Source organism: Haliotis cracherodii, unplaced genomic scaffold (genome assembly GCF_022045235.1).
Source record: "Haliotis cracherodii isolate W230 unplaced genomic scaffold, xgHalCrac1.p SCAF_6, whole genome shotgun sequence".
In the NCBI taxonomy this organism is placed as follows: Eukaryota; Metazoa; Mollusca; class Gastropoda; order Lepetellida; family Haliotidae; genus Haliotis; species Haliotis cracherodii.
In genome coordinates this window covers 38,695,056-38,715,962 of record NW_027266319.1, presented here as the reverse complement: position 1 = coordinate 38,715,962, position 20,907 = coordinate 38,695,056, and the positions used below count along the sequence as shown (strand labels likewise).

Genomic DNA, 20,907 nt, shown 5'->3' with positions numbered 1-20,907 from the left:
TCGCCAATCAACACTACTTGTAAGAAAATGTGTTACAATATGATATTGCCTTTGTAGTCGTCACTGATTTCTGGTGATCCATTCACATAATTTTCACCGCTAGTTTGCCGTTTGCGCCTATGTTTAAGCAGTTACATTTCATTGAACAACACCTATTATCTCAGCCTGAAAAGCTAAGGTTATGTTTAACTCGCAATGGATTAGGTAATCACCATCTTCCAATAGAAACTGGTCGATGCTACGGTGTAAGTAGGGAATTTGAATTCGTACATTATGTAATCCTGGAATAGGTGACGAGTTACATTTCATGGTATATTAACCTAACTTAAATGTCCTTAGAAATCGATATCTTCCATAATACTAGTGCGAATATCCTTCAGTTGAAAAATATATATCATTAATGTTTATACAATATAAGGCTATCCTTTAAACGTGTTCAAGTCTATCAAAGCATCCGTGAAATTGTATAAATAATGTTACTAGTATATATTTGGAGATCTGTATATGGTCACAGATTTGTTTGTTTGTTTGTTGTTTAACGCCGATATCAGCCGTATTCAAGCTGAATGACGCCGGTCTGTAAATAATCGAGTCTGGACCAGACAATCAAGTGATTGACATCATGGTTGGTTGGTTTGTTTGTTGTTTAATGCCGCGATCAGCAATATTCCAACTATATGACGGCGGTCTGTAAATAATCGTGTCTGGACCAGACGATCCAGTGATTGATATCATGAGCATCCATCTACGCAATTGGGATCGATGACATGCATCAACCAAGTCAGCGAGCCTGACTACCCGATCCCGTAAGTCGCCTTTTACGGCAAGCATGGGTTGCTGAAGACCTATTCTACCCCGGATCTTCACGGCTCCCACGCAATTTCGATACCGTGACATGCATCAACCAAGTCAGTGAGCCTGACCACCCGATCCCGTTAGTCGCCTCTTACGACAAGCATAGTCGTCTCGTGTGACAAGCATAGGTTGCTGAAGACCTATTCTCTATACATGCACTAAACACTGGTATGTATTTTTTGACGAATAATCATCATTGCTACATATTTCAGTCTGAGATATATTGAATCCCTGTTTCAAACACCATGCATTTATATAATCTGATACTGAGATAGGTTACTTGTAGAATTCACTGTACTAAATTGAATGGGGAACCAAACGCGCAGCGTGAGGTTTCAAATCTTAAGTTCTGTGTTTTCTTAGTATTTTTAGATGCTCACAACTCTGGACTGCACTATTGGTATGTTAACCGTTTTACTTTTTATTCGACTAAAGGGATCGTGTGGTCAATCTCGCTGACTTGGTTGATGCATGTCATCGTATCCAAATTGCGTGGATCGATGCTCATGATATTAATCACTGAATTGTCTGGTCCAGACTCGATTAATTACAGACCGCCGTCATATAGCTAGAATATTGCTGGGTGCGTGTAAAACAACAAACCAACCAACCAACACTATATATTCCCATAACAGGAATATGAGAACCGATGTTGGTACCATTTAAAATTATTGCTCTGCACAAAACAAACTTTCACGAAATTAACTTTCTATAATAAAAAATATTTATTTTAGAAATGAAAGACCGCCAACAAGAACGTGTACTTCTGACAATGCGCTGAAACTCTTGATGGTTTTTTGTTGTTGTTTTTTTCGTCAACGTCGCCAAACCACATGGAACAGAAAAATGACACACCTTAATATAATTCTTTTTCCTTGCCCTTTTCTCATTCCTCATTTCACCAAGGTTAGGCGACTGGCGCTGAAGATTTATTGCTTCTGCTATTTCAATAATATGTTTTTGTAACATTTGTAGACGGAAATATCAATATTGATGTCACCACTGATTGTCAAGAGTGATGTGTTCGCCACATAGTGAGGACAATTCCACCAAGATCGCGTTTTCAAGTTTCCATCTTGGCACATGATTATTACATGAACGTAGTACCCGTGAAGATCCGGGGTAGAATAGGTGTTCAGCAACCCATGTTTGTCTCCCCCTCCCCCGTGAAGATCCGGGGTAGAATAGGTCTTCAGCAACCCATGCTTGTCTCCCCCCGTGAAGATCCGGGGTAGAATAGGTCTTCAGCAACCCATGCTTGTCTCCCCCCGTGAAGATCCGGGGTAGAATAGGTCTTCAGCAACCCATGCTTGTCTCCCCCCGTGACGATCCGGGGTAGAATAGGTCTTCAGCAATCCATGCTTGTCTCCCCCCGTGAAGATCCGGGGTAGAATAGGTCTTCAGCAACCCATGCTTGTCCCCCCCCGTGACGATCCGGGGTAGAATAGGTCTTCAGCAACCCGTGCTTGCCATACAAGACGACTATATGCTTGTCGTAAGAAGCGACTAACGGGATCGAGAGGTCAGACTCGCCGACTTGGTTGATGCATGTCATCGTATCCAAATTGCGTGGATCGATGCTCATGATATCAGTCAATGGTTTGTCTGATCCAGATTCGATTATTTACAGACCGCCGTCATATAGCTGGAATATTGGTGAGTGCGGCGTTAAACAACAAACAAACAATATATAAAGAGAAATAGAAAACAGTGAAACTCCATAAGCCGAATAGTTTCGCCCCCAGTGAAATCGTCTGCAATAACAAATGTCCATTGCGGTCTGAGACAAGATGTATATTTATTATTTTGACGAAAATGAACAACATGATTAATATGCTTCAAGGGTCAAGACAAAACTGTCTTTAAATTCAATAAAAACCTGTAGTGTGTGGAAACACATATATCATAACGTTAAACACATATCATTACGTATATCAATCTATCAATTGATGATTATCTTAATTTTAAGAATGAATTACAAAGATCCAGTCTGGATACAGACTCAAGCTCTTGGACCATAGGTGAACAGTACATGGGCCACATGCACAAAGCGATCTTTGCGCATAGATGATCGTGACTCCCATTTTTAATATAGACTTACACTAGTCGTTGCGGGAAGATAGCTTTGTAGGAGTGGGCCCTGCCCTTTTGTTCAGTTTGGGCATATCTGACCGCCACTTTGGCTTGCTCAGAACTGTGTGACCGGCCGATCTTGCAGCCATTTTGCAACTCTTTCATTGGAGGCCACTTTCTCCTTATTGGCTTTCGCCAAGGGGAAATCATCCATATTGATTCCTGCCTCGATTTTGGAAAGGATGTCAAAGGCAGCGACATCTGCAAATCCAAGCTGTAAATATATAAAGACAAAAGGTTGTTAAACACGTGTACAGAATAAATACCAAAATACAAAGTAAAACATTGACAGACAAATTTATGTTGGACCGACATCATGGACATACTATTGACCGACCTTGGTCATATCATGGACATACTACTGCCGACCTTGGTCATATCATGGACATTCTACTGACCGACCTTGATCATATCATGGACATTTTACTGACCGACCTTTATCATTTCACGGACATTCATTCACCGACCTTGATCATATCATTGACATTCTACTGACCGACCTTGATCATATCATGGACACTCTACTGACCGACCTTGGTCATAACATAGACACTCTACTGACGTACGAGGGCTGGTCAAAAGGTTCTAAGCCTCACAGTGTTTTCATTATATTTTTCCACATAATCTCCCCGATTTTCAATACACTTCTCATATCGACAGTGAAGCTTTCCAATTCCAGTTAGGAAGAAGTTTTCTGAAGCCACCCTACATATTGTTATTATTATGATGATCCTTCTGATGTCATACTGTCAGCATACCGTTGTCGTGGTGCATGTCTATGTCAGTCTATAGTCACGTGTGTGTTACTCCTGCTTACCTTGTCCCCGACATAAAATCCCGTATTATTGTTCTTCAGTATCTTCTCAAAGAAGCTGACGAATTTCGGAAAAGTTGTCTCATTGTTTTGTTTTATTATGTCAGCCTGCGAAAAAAGAAAAACGTACCACATTGTTACCACATGCTATACGTATAAAATGCTCATTTAAATCTTTTTGTTTGCATTTCATGTTGTATTGTTTTAAGAGTATTGTGTATTTCAAAATATATATAAATTGACATAAGGATGGCACCGATGGACACTTGCTCAAAGGCGCTACGTCTGAAGTCGCTGTGCGGAGTTGTAACCCTTATTTGTGCTTGGATCTTCTGATCGTGGGTTCGAATCCAAGATTTGATTCTTGGTCTCTTTTCCATGCCTCGTCGTCAATTGGCTGTTCAGAGTTGCGTCCCTTAGACAGGCAAGAAACCTATAATCGTGGGTTCGAATCCAAAGTTTCTAGGTTTGTCAGTACTACACCCGTGCTCGTGGGTTTCACCAAGTGGTAACGTCTGTGACCTGTATCCTTTCGGGCTTTCCTCCTACATATAAGCTGTCATGCCGTGAAAAAACTGATATACTGTTCAAAAGGCGTTAAACCCAACACACTCACTCACTCGTACAAGCATGGGCTGTTCATGATGAACTTTCACCTTCCGAGGTTGGATCGTGAGTACTAAAATATATCCAGATAATCCATGAAGAGTTGCTATTAGTCGATGCCTCACACCATTCAATCACGGTGAATCGTTTAATTCTTATTCCGTAATACATACAATACTTTGACCTTGATAAGATGAAGTGTAGAAACAGTTTAACTACTTCAGCGGCGTTAAACCCAACTCACGCACTCACTCACTTATGGTAAATGTCTACCAGCTCTCTTAGCTCTCCTCCGTATTAGGCTGACGGACCGTGATATATCAGAAAAAACGGTTTAAAGCATCGTTAACGCAATTCACACACCAACTCACTTAGATAACAACGAATATGAGAACTGCTTGATTCGCTCTTATCGTCTTGATAATGGTTATGGTGATGACACCTACCTTCTTTTCTTCATCCTGCTCGTGGAACTGTTTGATGAGGGCACTGAAGATGTCGTTGATGATGCCGATTACTTGGTCGACTTCCATCTGCTCTACACTGGTCTTCCCGTGAAACCCTTAGAATGACAACATAGTGTTTCACGCCTCAGTTAAGAATGCCCCAGTCATATGACGGCGGTCTGTAAATAATCTAGTCTGGACCAGACAAACCAGTCGTTGATATCATTATCAACGCCCAACGCCCCGGGGGACGATTACGCAAAATCAGCACAGTCGAACCCCATTTAAGTCGGCCCTTACGACAATCATGAGGTACTCGGAGCTTTTCTGACCCAGAATCAAAAGCTGATTCCATAATGTGACTGAATAAACGTGTTGTGTAATGTGCAGGAAATATAAGCACACAATGAACAATATTTATATACCAGTTGTATCCGGTGGAAATATAAACTTTGTTTATTGTTTCACGCCGCACTCAGCAATATTCCATCTGCATGGCGGCGGTCTGGAAATAAGTCTGGACCAGACAATCCAGTGATTGACATCATGAGCATCGATCTACGCAACAGGGATACGATGACTTTCATCAACCATGTCAGCCAGCCTGACCACCCGATCCCGTTAGTCGCATCTTACGACAAGAATGAGTTGCTGAAGATCAAGGACATAACGAATGGGCTCCATACATTTCACCTGGAGATTCAACCACGGGACTTTGACATAAAAAGCCGATGTCTTACCCACATAATAACACGTAAAGCGCCTGCAAACATACCGTTAGCTGAAGAAGAGATTAACATAAAGCAATATGACGTCCCAATGATGTACTGTTCTGAACAATACGGGGGCAAGGTTGGCCCAGTCGTCTGAGGCGCTGCATTTCGCTGTGCAGAATTGCGTCCCTTGGCCACGCCAGAAACCTATGATTGTTGGTTCGAATCCCGGTTCGCTCCGATTATGTTTCTAGGTTTGTCAGCACCATACCCGTGCTCGTGGGTTTCACCGAAGTGGTAAACGTCTGAGACCTGCATGACTTCGGGCTTTCCTCCCACATTAAGCTGACACGCCGCGATATAACTTTAATACTGTTAAAAGCGGCTTTCAACCCAACTCACTCACTCACTCACTCACTCTGAACAATACGACAGGGTGACATATTGTTCCCCAGCACAGCAAACGTTTTGGGTTGTTTTTTAACATTTTTATTCTTAAAATTTAAGAAAGAACATGTATTGTACAAATACGCTTCCCGAGACTCGGAAGTACGGATCACCTGCCCCGCGTGAATGAACGTTGTAAATATTATTTTACTATTGTCTTTGTCGATACAGAATATCAGTAGTTTCTCTGAGCTGAGTGGTTACTCTCCTTACCAAACTCCCTCGCAAGGAACCCCGCGATGGCCATACTCTGTGCATACTGTTTCCCGTCCACCTCAAGCACGGGGATCTGTCCGAAAAGAAGATCTGAAAAGAAACGAAACATGATTAACTATGTGACTCATTACTTATGCAATAGTTTGGCTTTTAAATCAGAGCATAGTAAATGTCAGAGACAGTAGACAATGGTAACACGATATTACATTTGGTTTCACTTGGCTTCCAAAGAATACATTCTCAAGTTAGTGTACCTTCTTGTATTGTGACTTTATCAAATGAATTATCTCGAATGATGAATATCGAGTAACGTACGTGTAATACATGTAGTCATAATTTGAACTTACAATAAGTGAGTCAGCTGGGCTTAACGCCGATTTTAACAGTATTCGAGTTACATCACGCCGTGTCAGCTTAATGTGGAAGGAAAGCCAAAGTCATGCAGGTGTATGTGAAACCATTTGGTGAAACCTACGAGCATGGGTGTGATGCTGGCAAATCTAAAAACATAATCAGGGCTAACGAGGATTCGAAACCCCAAAATAATAGGTTTTTATTCGGCGCCTTAGTCAAATGGGCCACCCGTGCTCCCTGAATTTAAAAAATGATAGTTGAGATATAACATATTCTTTGGTAATATCAATCTGTCATGTTATGATTCAAATCTGCGGTCCTAGGAATTCATATACAGTAAACCTCGTTAATCCGGACTCTAGCGTTACCAGAGAAATCGTTCGGATTAACAAGTTTTCGTATAAAGGAATCATATATGAAGTCAAGTTCATTTGAAACCAATTGATGCTCGTAACATGATCGCCCGGAATGCAAGATTTCCGTACTGACGAGGTTTCACTGTATTGTTTCACCCATGGGTGAGTGCAGCAGGTCAAGTTCACTGATATCTTCATCTGGTGGTGGTGGTATCAGTCAACTAGATACACGACACTCTTACAACATGCAGAGGTAGTGTATGATACAAGCACTCGTCTGTACATGCTTGTAGCTGGGGGACACAGGTGGCCAATTCGCCTTCGGAGCCATATCTCTGGTGTCCCCCTCCGTGATATTGCTGGAATATTGCTAAAAGAGGCGTAAAACCCTACTCATTCCCTCAGTGTAGCCATTTATATTACTCCAACTGGGTGCACCCATGCTAAGTAAAGGTATGTTTAGTAACCTAATTGTTACTCTTTGGGCGACTATGACGAAGGCACCAGGCACTGATTTACCTCCTGACCGGCGTGATGCTCACACACAACCATCAGCCACTGATTTACCTCCTGACCGGCGTGATGCTCACACACAACCATCAGACACAGATTTATCTCCTGACCGGCGTGATGCTCACACACAACCATCAGCCACTGATTTACCTCCTGACCGGCGTGATGCTCACACACAACCATGATACGCTGTTCACCTTCTGACCCCCTGATGTTCACAAACAACCAACACTCACTCTGTTTCTCGGTCTGAAACGTCTCCCTGGTCCATCTGACGTCTTCATACTCTTGTCCGGCCAGGGCAAACAGTAGGCGGCACACTTCAGCCCGCCCCTTGTTGTCCGTGGAGATCAGCTTGTAGGAAGGCATGTTGCTCGGTCTCAAGGCAGTGGCGTACTCCCACTCCCAGTGTAGCTCACGATGGTATACGATAAGGCTTATCTGAGCCCACGTGTGTGATTCATTGTCCTTGTCTCTGTGTTCAATAATGAGATAGTTGTGCGAGTAAGCAAGTTGGGTTGAAATCCCTGCGTTTCAGTTTCAGCGCCCAGAGTTGCGTCCCTTGGGGGCACCAAAAACCTAAGACCATCACTTCGGGTTTTCTTCCACATCTTGCTGACACGCCGTGATATCACTGGAATACTCATCTCACTCGTTCATCCAGCTTAATGGGACAGGAAAGCCCAAACAGACAGATCATAGAAGCTGGCCACTTAATGTTAAACCACACTGGTGTTGACTGATAGGGCTGTGTTGGGACCAGTACTCATAGTTGTCTTAAGAGCAGCGGTGGTAGTGATAGAAACAGAAGTATCACATTAATAATAACAGTTATAGAAATATAAATGTGTTCCCCGTGTGTCAGAGAATGAATGTTGAAACGCTGTAGTCAAATATCCCTGGGGCATGAAAGCTGTCGACAAAGATTGATAAGAATGGCAGTACATTATATTTTTGAAAAAGGTTGCAATTGTATTACATTGTTTCTGTTGAGATTCAGTGGAAGTTCATAGCATTGTGTTTTGACAATGGTTAGTTGTGAGGAATGAATTGCTATCTAATTTAAGCAGTGGCGTCGAAAAGACTATATTCAGATGCTTTTGGAGTGAAATGTAATCTGGAATCTTCTGGAAGAGCTAGACTAATCCAGCCTGGTATAGAACCTTCTAGTGCGTACCTCTAATCTCACATTGCATCAAGACCAGCGGTTGTGTGAAGATCACAGTTATAACAGTAACCATGGGAAAGTGAGGTGTGGTAACAGTATCAATACTTGTCAATCAATGTCCTATACAGCTGTATGACAATACACGTACCGTTACGTCACCTGAGTCATCCGATTGACATTCACAACATACATAAGTGCAAAATAATTGTATTTTATTTGGTACAAAATTCTTAGGATTTTAGAAAACCTATAAATTCATAAAATACTTGACACAATCATGTACATAGTTGTGTATATATTGTTCAGTTTAAGTCACAAGTAGTACATACTTTTGCGTCATATATAAACACAAATCAGTAATTAGCTTCCGTGAAACTTTTAGGAATTTAAGTACCTTTAACATAAAAAGGGTAGACAAGATATGTTCTTCGTTAAACTAAAACACGCTGGACTAATCCATTATATTGAAAGGTTGAAGGTTTTGCTGCCATAGTCACAAGACCCATCAGTTATTCTCATAGCATGGAAAGTGATAGGAGTTGGACCCCAACTAGTGTGCCGTCTTGGGACGTTTGTCCAACCACTGTGCTATTTTCTCGTTTTTGCGGACCTTCTCCCTGTTCGTTTTGACCAACGGGAAACCTTCTACTATGCTGTCGTCAATCTTCCCGTCGAGGGTGTCAAATACAGCTATGTCTGCTAGGCTTATCTGTAATAATTGTAAACGCACCATTAGTGATGGAAATAAAACACAATTGTTAGCTTATTCGTAATGTTCAAATACATCAACTATGCCAAACTGTGTTTTGCGGGTGCTTCAGGCTTGTGTAAGGGAATGAGGTGAGGTGAGGTTAAATGGGGTTTAACGTCGCGTCCAAGATTATTAGTGAGTGTGAGCGAGTATGGTTTTACGCCGCTTTTGGCAATATTCCAGCAATATCACGGCGGGGGACACCAGAAATGGGCTTCACACATTGTACCCATGTCGGGAATCGAACCCGGGTCTTCGGAGTGACGAGCGAACGCTTTAACCACTAGGCTACCCGACCGCCCCCCAAGATTATTACACTTGTATAGCGACGTGCATGTACGTGTTTTAGTCATATGTTGGTAAGGTGTAGGGGAAATACGATTTTTGTTTGTTTGTTTGTTTAACGCCACACTCATCGCATCGGCTGCAATTGCGTGGATCGATGCTCATAATATAAATCACTGGATTGTCTGGTCCAGACTCGATTATTTACAGACCGCCGTCATATAGTTGGAATGTTGCTGAGTCCGGCGTTAAACAACAAACAAACAAAAACATACCCCACATAACAAATACTATTGGATGAGGAAATGAACCTAAATCACTCGCTTACAGTGAGTGAGTAGGGTTTTTTAACGTGGCTTTTAACAGTATTCGAGTTATATCAAGGCGTGTCAGCTTAATGTGGGAGGAAAGCCCGAAGTGATGCAGGTCTCAGACGTTTACCACTTCGGTGAAACCCACGAGCACGGGTATGGTGCTGACAAACCTAGAAACATAATCGGGACGAACCGGGATTCGAACCCACAATCATAGGTTTCAGGCGTGCCCAAGGGACGCAACTCTCTACAGCGAATTGCGGCGCCTTAGAAGACTGGGCCACCCCTGCCCCCCCACTCGCTTACAGGTATGCCGACATTGCTGAAACAGTGCTGCTATTGGTGTAGCACAGTACTCTCTCACTATGAAGACTATGCCGTTAGTGTGACGCTTATCATCAATGTATTTTGTCAGAATAATAATCAAGGTTCTCTTACAGTTGTTATAAGGTGGAAGAGAAAAGCACATCCGCTGTCAATTTCTGACAAAATATTTTCAAATGTCACCTTAAGCACTATCATATATATTTAGTTTGTCATGTTTTAATGAGAGAATACAAAACGAAAAGGAATTACTGGATCATGGAAAAAACCTTCAACAACAAAAGTCTGCATGTCAATAAACTAGTAGTTGAAGGACATGTACTTACCTTTTGTCCTACGTAGAATTCGCCACCATTCTTCTTTAGAATGGCCTCAAAAAAGCCCAGGTATTTTGGATAATGAGTTTTGTTGTTTTCCTCATGTATTGCCACCTGAAAAAAAACAATGTCTATATTGTTTGTTGATGACGTTTTGGTGCTATTTCATCCGATGAAGGTAAGGTTCTATATGGTGTCATCAAGTTCTTGTAAAATGTGGTAATAAAATACTATTCCATAGTAATTACATGGGATCAAGTAACACTTGAGTTTAAATATTTCTCAACATACAATTATGGCTAACATTGCATTTGACCTCCAGAAACAGTATGTATTGCACTTCTAAGAGGCATTCTGTTTACTCTGAATGAGTTTTACTAACCTAACCAATACTGTTATGCAAATCTTGTATCTCCAGATTCGTGATCATAATTTCTGATTTTCAAGTTTTAATCATGGTACGCCATAGTTCCTAAATACATACTGTTCTATATCCTGATATACAATACATGAGCTTCTGATGTTTCAGTTGTTCCAGGACGCAGGACAACGTACACCATCCCTTCCTCTGAAGTGATCTCCCGTTCGGATTCCGGGTTGGAGAAGCCCCCAGCAACCTACATGTATACTTGTGGTCACTGATTGGATCTTGTGGTCACGTTTGATGATCATGACTTGATAACATGTCATCGTACCAAGACGGCGTGGATGTTTGCTCATGATGTCAATCACTGGTTTGCCTGGTCCAGATTTAATTATTCACAGGCCGCTCTGGTATAGCTGGAATATTGCGGTGTGCGGCTCCAGACAACAGACGAGCAATCATGGGGTGGTCCTGTTTCCATTGTCAAGGCTTACCTGTTTGGCTTTATCCTTCTCAAAGAAGAGTTTCAGCAGGTGGGTGTAGATGTCCTGCACGATGCCCATCACTTGGTCCACCTGCAGTTGCTCCAGGTTAGTCTGTCCATGTAGACCTGGCGACAAATTACAATACAATTACATCTGGTACCCGTGACGATTCTGGTTAGAATAGGTCTTCAGCAACCAATGCTTGCTGTAAAAGGCCACCATGCTTCTTTGTAAGAGGCGACTAACGGGAACGGGTGGTTAGGCTCGCTCACTTAGTTGATGCATGTCATCACATCCCATTTGCGTAGATCGATGCTCATTATGTCAATCACCGGATTGTCCAGACTCGATAATTTACAGACAGCTGTCATACAGCTGAATACTGGCGAGTGCTGCGTTAAACAACAAACAAACAAACAAACATCGGGTACGATATTTATCCGAACATACCATGGTTCAATGCTAACGAGTGTCTTACCCGAGGTACTGGAAACATGTTATTGTTCGCGTGGGGGGGGGGGGGGGGGGGGGGGTGGGGGAGCGTGCGTACGTGTTGTTTAACGCCGCACTCAGCAATATTGCAACTTCATGAAGGCAGCCTGGAATAAACCCAGAGACTGATATTATGCCCAACCATCCACGCCATCGGGGTAGTCACCGAGTCTGACCTGCATAGGATACAGGGGACCACGTTCGAACATCATGAAAACTGGTGAAGTGAAATGGATTTCACGTCGCGCTTAAGAATATCACACTTATATAGCAACGTGTGTGTTTCCGGGTACAAAGTATTCCGATTTCGAGCCGGCCAGTCCTTGTTTTAGCCCCTATCAGCCGAGCGCCAGGCAGGGTAACAAGTGAGGTTAGGTGAAATGGGGTTAAAGGTCGCGTCCAAGATTATTGCACTTATATAGCGACGTGCATGCACGTGTATGTGTGTGTGGCTGCTTGTACTAGTCCGGACTGATGCCGATTTATAGTGCTAGCTCACTGAGATACCATGCCGCAGTGTAACATGAATACCCCACTCAGACACAGTATATTGACTCCGAGCCGACCAGTCCTTGTTTTAGCCCCTAAAAGCCGAGCGCCAGGCAGGGTAACACATACCATCCTTTAAAGTTTTTTTGGTATGACGCGAGCGGGTATCGAACCATCGACCTTCCGCTCTCCTTGCAGACGCTCGATCCAATATACCATGGTGGCGGTGTCGGGACATACGGAAACGGGACGTACTTAGATGAAAGACAATTGTGTTCCCCCTTGTGGAAACGTGTATATTCATGCGAATATCGAAGATAAAATATAACCATTCCTTCTGGGTTCGTTTCGTCTGGTATTGAATGCAGTCAGTGTTGGCTGAACTGTTACCAGAACACAACATCCTATAAATACCGTTACCTAATTCTTACGAGTGAAAGTGAGTAAGTGAGTGAGTGAGTGAGTTGGGTTTAACGCCGCTTTTAACAGTATTCCAGTTATATCGCGGCGTGTCAGCTTAATGTGAGAGGAAAGCCCGAAGTGATGCAGGTCTCAGACGTTTACCACTTCGGTGAAACCCACGAGCACGGGTATGGTGCTGACAAACTTAGAAACATAATCGGGGGGGATTCGAACCCACAATCATAGGTTTCTGGCGTACCCAAGGGACGCAACTCTGCACAGCGAATCGCGGCGCCTTAGACGACTGGGTCCTGTGCCCCCTACGAGTGAAAGTGAGTTGGTTTTAACGTAGCTTTGAACAGTATTCCAGTTAAATCAACCGTTTAAAAGTACAACCACACGGAAATACCAACTTGTGCCACGTACCAAACTCTCGGGCCAGGAAGTTGATGATTGCTATACTTTGCCCATACTGTTGTCCATCAATTTCCAGCACCGGAAGCTGGCCAAATGGCGTGTCTGAAACATAAGCATTTATTAGAGGAAGCGGTTGAACCAGTGAAGTAAAAGACCATCCCCTAAAACAATGATGTAAGTATTATTTATGATGCTCGACTGTTGCACAATTGTTTTGCTGATGAAATCTATATGCATGAGACATAACATAGATAAAGAACGTGTGTGACTTAATGACGTGTTACGTTTATTCTGAATCAGAACTGAAAACTTTTGAGAAGATATCATTCTCTTCAATATCAGTACATGTTGCGCTATGGAACTGAATATCTGAGCGTGGTTTAACTTAAACGAAAACTAATCTTAAATTTGTATGACCTACCTTTTGTAAATGAAACGAGGAACTAAACGTGATAAGCTATTAAAAAGCTATGAAGATCTATAAGGAACTAAACGTGATTACCTGTTATTATGTGAAGGAAAGATGAATAAACCTCAAATGAAAGAAACTAAATATCTAGAACTAATGCTAATTCTAACAGTAACTGTATGCTTTTGTGTTGGTTACTCCTAAGGGAGTCTTTACACTGTCTAACGCTGTCTAACACCATCTCTCTAACCTTTTTTTTTTGTAAATAACCAGCTCTTAACGAACATTCTAACGAACTCTCACCCACTAACTAATTGATGCGCGCTACCGCCTAATATTTGTTCCCAACCCTCATATTTCACGTGCAGTCACAACCATAAGTTGGTGTGTTCAGGCAACGCGATCGTTATGCATCGGGTGCATTTTCGAGAACAGATTCTTTATTCAAAACTAACATGACTGCACGTGAAGCGCGATCTATAAGCTCCGGGTGCGTTTTGGAGCACATTTCTTTATGAACAAACATGTCTTCAGAACAGTACATTGTAAAATGATGTCAGATTTTATAAGCCAGTTCTGTGTCTTTACAAGTGTTTGATACACACCTCGGTAAGCAAGAAAAACCTGTAAATTTCAATGAGTGGGTGAGTCAGTTGGGTTTAACGCCGCTTTTAACAGTATTCCAGTTACATCACGGCGTCAGCTTGATGTGGGAGGAAAGCCCGTTTTGATGCAGTTCTTAGACGTTTACCACTTTGGTGAAACCAACAAGCACGGGAATGGTCCTGACAAACCTAGAAACAATCGGGGCGAACCAGGATTCGAACCCACAATCATAGGTTTCTGGCGTGCCCAAGGGACGCACAGCGAACAGCGGCACCTCTGACAACTGGTCCACCCGTGCCCCCAAATTACAATGAATATAGGTGAAATTGGGTCTTACGTCGCGTGTTTTGACTCCGAAGCCACCAGTCCCCTAAATGATGAGCGCCAGGGTAAGAACAAGTGTCATATGTTGACGTCTTTTAATTTCTTTTGATATGATGCGTCCGGGGATCGATCCACGGGCCTTCCGCTCTCCGGAAAGAACCTCTTATCAGTAGCTGCACTGGCAGAAACCTATGTGGCTGTTGCTCCTTACTGGTAAACCAGGCTAAGTTGAGTAATGACCTGACAATTAGCCCGGTATGACTATGTATGAGGTCCGCCCCTTGGCGCTTACCATAGTGAAGAAAGGGATAGCGGGTGGTCCGCGACAAGTAGTACGATGAATATGAATATGCCTGTCTCGGCTAACAACGAGTTCTAGTGGCGAGTATAATAGCACCTAATAGTATCATGTGGGTGTTGGGTACCCGATGACAGCAAATTTGTACAGATAACAGCCATTGAGAAGTATCGTGACAATGAAGGGAATTCATTTGTTGTGAACATGGATTTTTTTAACCCAAGCGAGCAATATTGAATAGTGTCATGTCATTCATCAAATGAGTGTGAGCAACACGTGTCCACGGGAGCGTAGTCAATTTCATCGTCATGACCTGCACGTGCACAACATACAAGAAATGAACTGAAATAAGGAGCTGATGAATGGTATGCTGCAAAAACGTAAACTGTATGAAGCTGTTGGCTGTATAGGACTCGAAGCTCAGAAGTCATATTTTAGGAATAGGAATGGAAAAGATGCATCACATTTCTCTGTGCCACTTCGACAGCAATGGAGCATGGGAAGGAACATGACATTTGTTCAGATGCCGCATACCCGACGAACGTTTTCACAAGTAAACTTCCCTGGGACCAAAGTCACAGATGAAGGTGGAATTCCATTCATCACTCATGAACTTGGCTTAATCATATCCCCTGATGGACTTCTGTACAACGTTGAACATTGTCAGCATTAGGTGGCCCTAATTGGCTCTAGAGACCAGCACGTCTTCTTCACACCCAAGTCTCAGAAAGGCATCACCTTCTGAATCCTATTGATGGACTATCTCCCGAATGGCCAATATCATGCTAATCTGCTTTGATAATCTCAAGGAAATTGCACCCGTCTGTGTCGCCATGGCTGCAATGCACGACGGTGGTTTTGATCTCATTGGACATCCTCTGTACTGAATAGGAGGTCCTCCTCTTCCTAAACTAGCCGATGGAGTTATTTCTGCGGTGGAGGACCTCTTCTACACCAGTAGGATCCGGTCAAGCATGCATCGCTGGTAGAAGTGAGTGTACCCCGGGGATAATGTTGAAAAATAGTTTGCAGCCAACTTCATGAAAGCCGTCTATCATAGTTAGGCTCGGAACATTTTAGCCCATGAACATCTTTGAAAACGCAGAGTAGGCGCACGCAACTGGAACCCAATGTCCACGTATGACAACGTGAATGATGATTCAAACTTAGACAACATTATTGCAATGTTTCATGCCTTCGGGCCTCATAACCACATACCAATGTCTTTGTTTTCTATCAGTTCGCTTAACACTTTTTCATTATATTACACTGCGTTTTCACAGTATGTTAAGCAATAAATTATGTTGTTGGATAATGGTACCATCAACCGTTGTTCGACACATAGATAATCGCATTGGAAACAGTCTAGACTCCCTTCACAATATGTAACCCAACGCTGAACGTAAGTGATGTAGTCCAGAAGTTAGTATTCATTCAATACATATACGTCCAAACACAGTGTTGTTGAGTCACTGTGACAATATCCCGGAAATATATGGGGGACTCAAGGGGATCAACAAACAGCGTGTATATTTACATCCTACAGCTGTAATACAACAATACACATCTAGAATATTCAATATTGACGTAAATTAATCGCTGTTTGTTGATCCTCATGACATGACTGTCAACTTCCTTCTTGTTCTGCGCATGCATAATTTGGAAGACTGCGGTCCGCGTGTTTTAGTGTCGCCGTTTTGTTGTTTTCGGCAGCGTGCTCTCAGATTTATGATTCTGTTTTTTGGTTACGTTCTTTTTTAAGTTTAATAATCCTTATGTATTGTAGGCATATGAGAGTTTTCTTTGTGGCTGTCAGTTTTCACTGGAAGACCTGCGTACGGCATTTACCAAAACGGCCGCTGTTTCTCTCCCTCTGCCTTGTTCATTCCACGGCCAAATCACTCCACAGGCCGTCGATTCACCAACTCGGTCAGTACGCGGCTTCATGGATTGCAATTGTATATACTACTCAAAAGAAGTTAAGGATCACCTGATTTTTCCATATTACAATAGTTAATCTCTCATGCCATGACAGATTAACATTACCAATATGAAAGAATCGGGTGATCCTTAACTTCTTTTGAGTAGTATATATTGCTGCAGTCTGCAAACATTAGTGGTGGAAACAAAGTTGCAACTTGTACGACAGAAAACACCTCTACTCACAATAACCAGCTGTTTACATGTGTTAGCTCAGCCCCACAATGCATTTGTGGAAATGGTGTGAGTCACGTGATTAAATTCAAGCAAATTAATTTAAATAAAATTACATTAAATCCTACTTATTGCAGCATGGGAATAAAGATAACCACACACTAACGGATAATGAATTATGACCTATGTAAATAATAAATTACTCATTTTCCCATTTTTTCACAACTCACGTCATTACAGATTTCAGTTAAACCTAGCTCCAATAAAACACAGGGATATTCTTAATATTCGGCATCTTCGAAAAGTAATAAAGTTAGCTCTACCCCCCATGAATGGTGTATTAAAGCACTGTTTTGCCTTGAACAATTATAATGTCCAGCGTCCTCGTGCTTTGACTATATTACTTCAGGGCAAATCTAAACACATGGTGGGAGAGCAAACTGTATTTCTTAAATACCGGTACGCAAGATGGAAAGACTGCATGAGGTAATTAATTACAGACAGTGTTGTCACTTTTTTATGTACTTTTCATGCGTTTTCGTACGAGAGCAGCTTATGATTAATTTGGTAATTAAGTCCTGCATCACGACTGTGGAATATACGTATGTTACGAAACCAAAACCAGATTTATAATTAAGCAACACTAGCCAGCTTTATATGAAATCAGCATCATGAATGTCTTGTTCTATTTTATATGAGTGAGTGAGTATGGTTTTCCGCCGCAATTAGCAATATTCCAGCAATATCACGGCGGGGGGACACTAGAAATGGGCTTCACACATTGTACTCATGTCGGGAATCGAACCCAGGTCTTCGGTGAGACGAGCGAACGCATTAATCACTGGGCTACCCGACCGCCCCTAATTTTAGATGAGCGAAACGTACTGTGTTCTAAAAGATTTCATAGACCATATATAGGACTATGGTGATTTGTTTCGTATTTTATGCAAATACACAGTTTGTCTAGAGCCCTGAACAATATACAATAGTTTATTAATCATACGTTGGATAATAGCTAGGCGAGTTAATATAAAACAAACAACAACAAAAACGACGGTATGAACAAAAAAACAACAAACAAAATAATTCAGAGAAAATGAATTTCAAGGTAGTCGCACGTCTTGTAACATTTTGATAAAGGTCTCGGGACATATGGACACCCTGGACCTATATCACTACAACTGACCACGCACCCTGCATTCAACCGGTTTTAACTTACTATTTTTCTCTGCTGCCCAGGTCTCCTGAGAGTACCGGATATCTTCGTACTCCTGTCCTGCCATGGCGAACAGCAGACGACACATCTCGGCGCGACCCTTCGACTCGAAATACTTAAGCTTGTACGATGGCATCTTTCGTGTAACTTCAGTTTTCTTCCAGCAGTCTTTATCGTCTGCTCCGATGCAGTTTCGTCAGGGCTGGGTCGTGTTCACGGGAGCGTGCTGTGAACACGTGTCTCACGTGACTTGTGAACGAACTAGGACGACCTCTTGTCGGTCACCCATACGTCTTCAATAGGTTAAAAGGGCACTGATCTACAGCAATTCACCGGGACTGGTTGTTGCCTTTGTTGTTTTTTCCCCTTGAGTACCCGGATGATATCGCATAAATCTAGATTAGTTCGCGAACTGTTCTGCGCCATTCGTAAGCGCATTTGTCACTTTTATTGATAGTACATCGATCAACAACATGAAATACAGCATTGAAAATAATAAGGAAATGTAGGCATCTTTGTGGGTAGCATCGGTAATGGTGACGAAGTTTTGATCACTCGCTTGGTATTTTCGTTTACACTATTTTGACTTGCAACAAAAAGTAAATATTTCCCCTGAGCATTGCTTATTTTATCGTGTGTATATTTTATAATCAAAATGTGTAAAACTTTCACTTATGCAATTAGTAAACGCCTAAATATTCAGTTATTTTACAAATTGACTGAAATATCAGTCCATTTATGTTATTATGACAAAGAATTCCAAACATTTTTTTATATTTTAATTTCATCACCCAGTGACTGAAAATGATAGGATTAAAAGAAAACGAAATTCAAAGTACATTTCTATAGTTTTGGCTTCGAATCCTAGCATAATTAGTCTACTGTGATGTTATAAGCCCTTTCAAACCTCTTAATAATTGTTAGTCAATCTGGTAAATAAATGGACATAAATGTTTCCGTCAATTTGTAAATTCCTGAACTATGTAGACATTTTATAAATTGCCTGAGTGGATCACATTATACACGCTTACAGAGGTAAAGACTTGTGAAAACAACGTCTATCTCCCACCGAAGAACTTCCCAACCAAGACGTAGAGGAACAAGAATGATTCTGTTCAATGCCACAGCAAATGAATGAAAACAAAATGCAGATATCATAATTACAACCTATCAAAGTTATATGTATAATTTTAGGCAGCTTTCTTGTTCGAGGTATGTATCCGCGAATATCCACATAAAGGAACAATATCCCACACGTCTGCAGCTGTACAGAAACTTATTCGATGTCGCTTTTCTCTGTAACAATCAAATATTTTAAAATATCGTTTCGGGATATTATAACCCGTATTCGTTTCTCAACTGATCACTTTGTTTCACATAGGTGTCAAGTCTCAAAGGTCAGCAGAGAAAGCCCACGTGACAACTATTTTCATAATGTCAACGGTTCTTAAAAAAAATCCACTGAGTAAGATAACAATGAGCATAAATGAAGCAATCACAGCAATATATTATTATTACAAATATTCTCCAAAGAAAGTTGCCCGGATGGCAGAAGTAAATGCCATACTTTGAACAAAGTATGTTGTTTTTACATCGGCACTTCACGCCATGATATGAGTGTATTCCCTTTGTTTTAGTGAACTTACACATGTAAACACTTACTTTTGACAAATCCACTGTGCAAGATAACAGTGATTAATCAATCAACGTATTTTCTGTTGATCCTTTGATAGCTAGGAATGATCCGTTGATTTACAAAAAAGTTAAATCAACTGATCATTCATCTCTTGCTGAGCTGCCACATGCATATAACATAACACACATTTCACCTCCCTTCAAACCTGGATTTAGATTGAATAGTTACCCCAGACACAAGAAATGCCGAATCGTAACCTTTATCAGGTAATCGGAGTGGTGCTACCACTAATTATATCTGTAATAAATTCATTAACTGAGCATCAAGTGAATGACGACAAACACACAAGTGTAGAGTTATACCAGAAAAGATGGATGACAACAAGGGAGTAGTAATCATATTATGCACGCAATCCGAAATACGAAAATGCTTTCACTGGAGGGATACGTTTTATTATTATTAAACTATAACCATCAGGGTTATTTCCAAATAACGACATCCGATGAGCTCAGCCGTTCTTTTTGTCTGTTTGTTTAGGCTGAAGAAATTAATTAACATGCGCCCTTTCTCGAAATCTTCACAGATCACGGGTAACCAAACAGTCTTCAAATATGCGTAAAACAAATATTGCCTCCAAGTTTATTTAGCATCTGCAGACGGTAGCTCTTTTTAGGGACTAAGACAACGACTGGTAGGCTCGGAGTCAGTATACTGTGTCTGAGAGGGATATTCATGTTAAACTGTGGCATGGTATCTGAGTGGGCTAGCACTATAAAATCGACATTAGGATGGACTGATACACGCACGCACGCACGCACGCACGCACACACGCACACACGCACGCACACAAACACACACACATCGCTATATAAGTGCAATAGTCTTGAACGCGACGTTAAACCCCATTTCAAGTCACCTCACATTCCATCTGCTTCGCAGTGGTTTTGAGAGTGTTGTAAGATCGTTTGTTGAAAGTCTGCGTGCATGTAATGAACTTCAGTGA

The 20,907-nt window shown here is 41.7% G+C and overlaps 2 protein-coding genes across 2 annotated transcripts; both read right to left on the bottom strand.

Annotated features, from left to right (window-relative positions):
- Positions 1-2,636: 2,636 nt before the first annotated feature.
- Positions 2,637-7,862, bottom strand: LOC139445680 (probable glutathione S-transferase 5). Its single transcript, XM_071226869.1, has 5 exons — positions 7,690-7,862; positions 6,228-6,320; positions 4,855-4,970; positions 3,806-3,910; positions 2,637-3,202 (listed from the first exon to the last, which is right to left on the bottom strand). The coding sequence occupies exons 1-5, from the start codon at positions 7,820-7,822 to the stop codon at positions 3,044-3,046; spliced, it is 606 nt and encodes a 201-aa protein (XP_071082970.1). The 5' UTR covers positions 7,823-7,862; the 3' UTR covers positions 2,637-3,043.
- A 1,016-nt stretch (positions 7,863-8,878) lies between these two features.
- Positions 8,879-18,618, bottom strand: LOC139445681 (glutathione S-transferase 1-like). The gene is made up of 5 exons (XM_071226870.1): positions 18,272-18,618; positions 13,271-13,363; positions 11,471-11,586; positions 10,622-10,726; positions 8,879-9,330 (listed from the first exon to the last, which is right to left on the bottom strand). Exons 1-5 carry the CDS (start codon positions 18,402-18,404, stop codon positions 9,172-9,174), a joined length of 606 nt encoding a protein of 201 aa, XP_071082971.1. The 5' UTR covers positions 18,405-18,618; the 3' UTR covers positions 8,879-9,171.
- Positions 18,619-20,907: the final 2,289 nt, after the last annotated feature.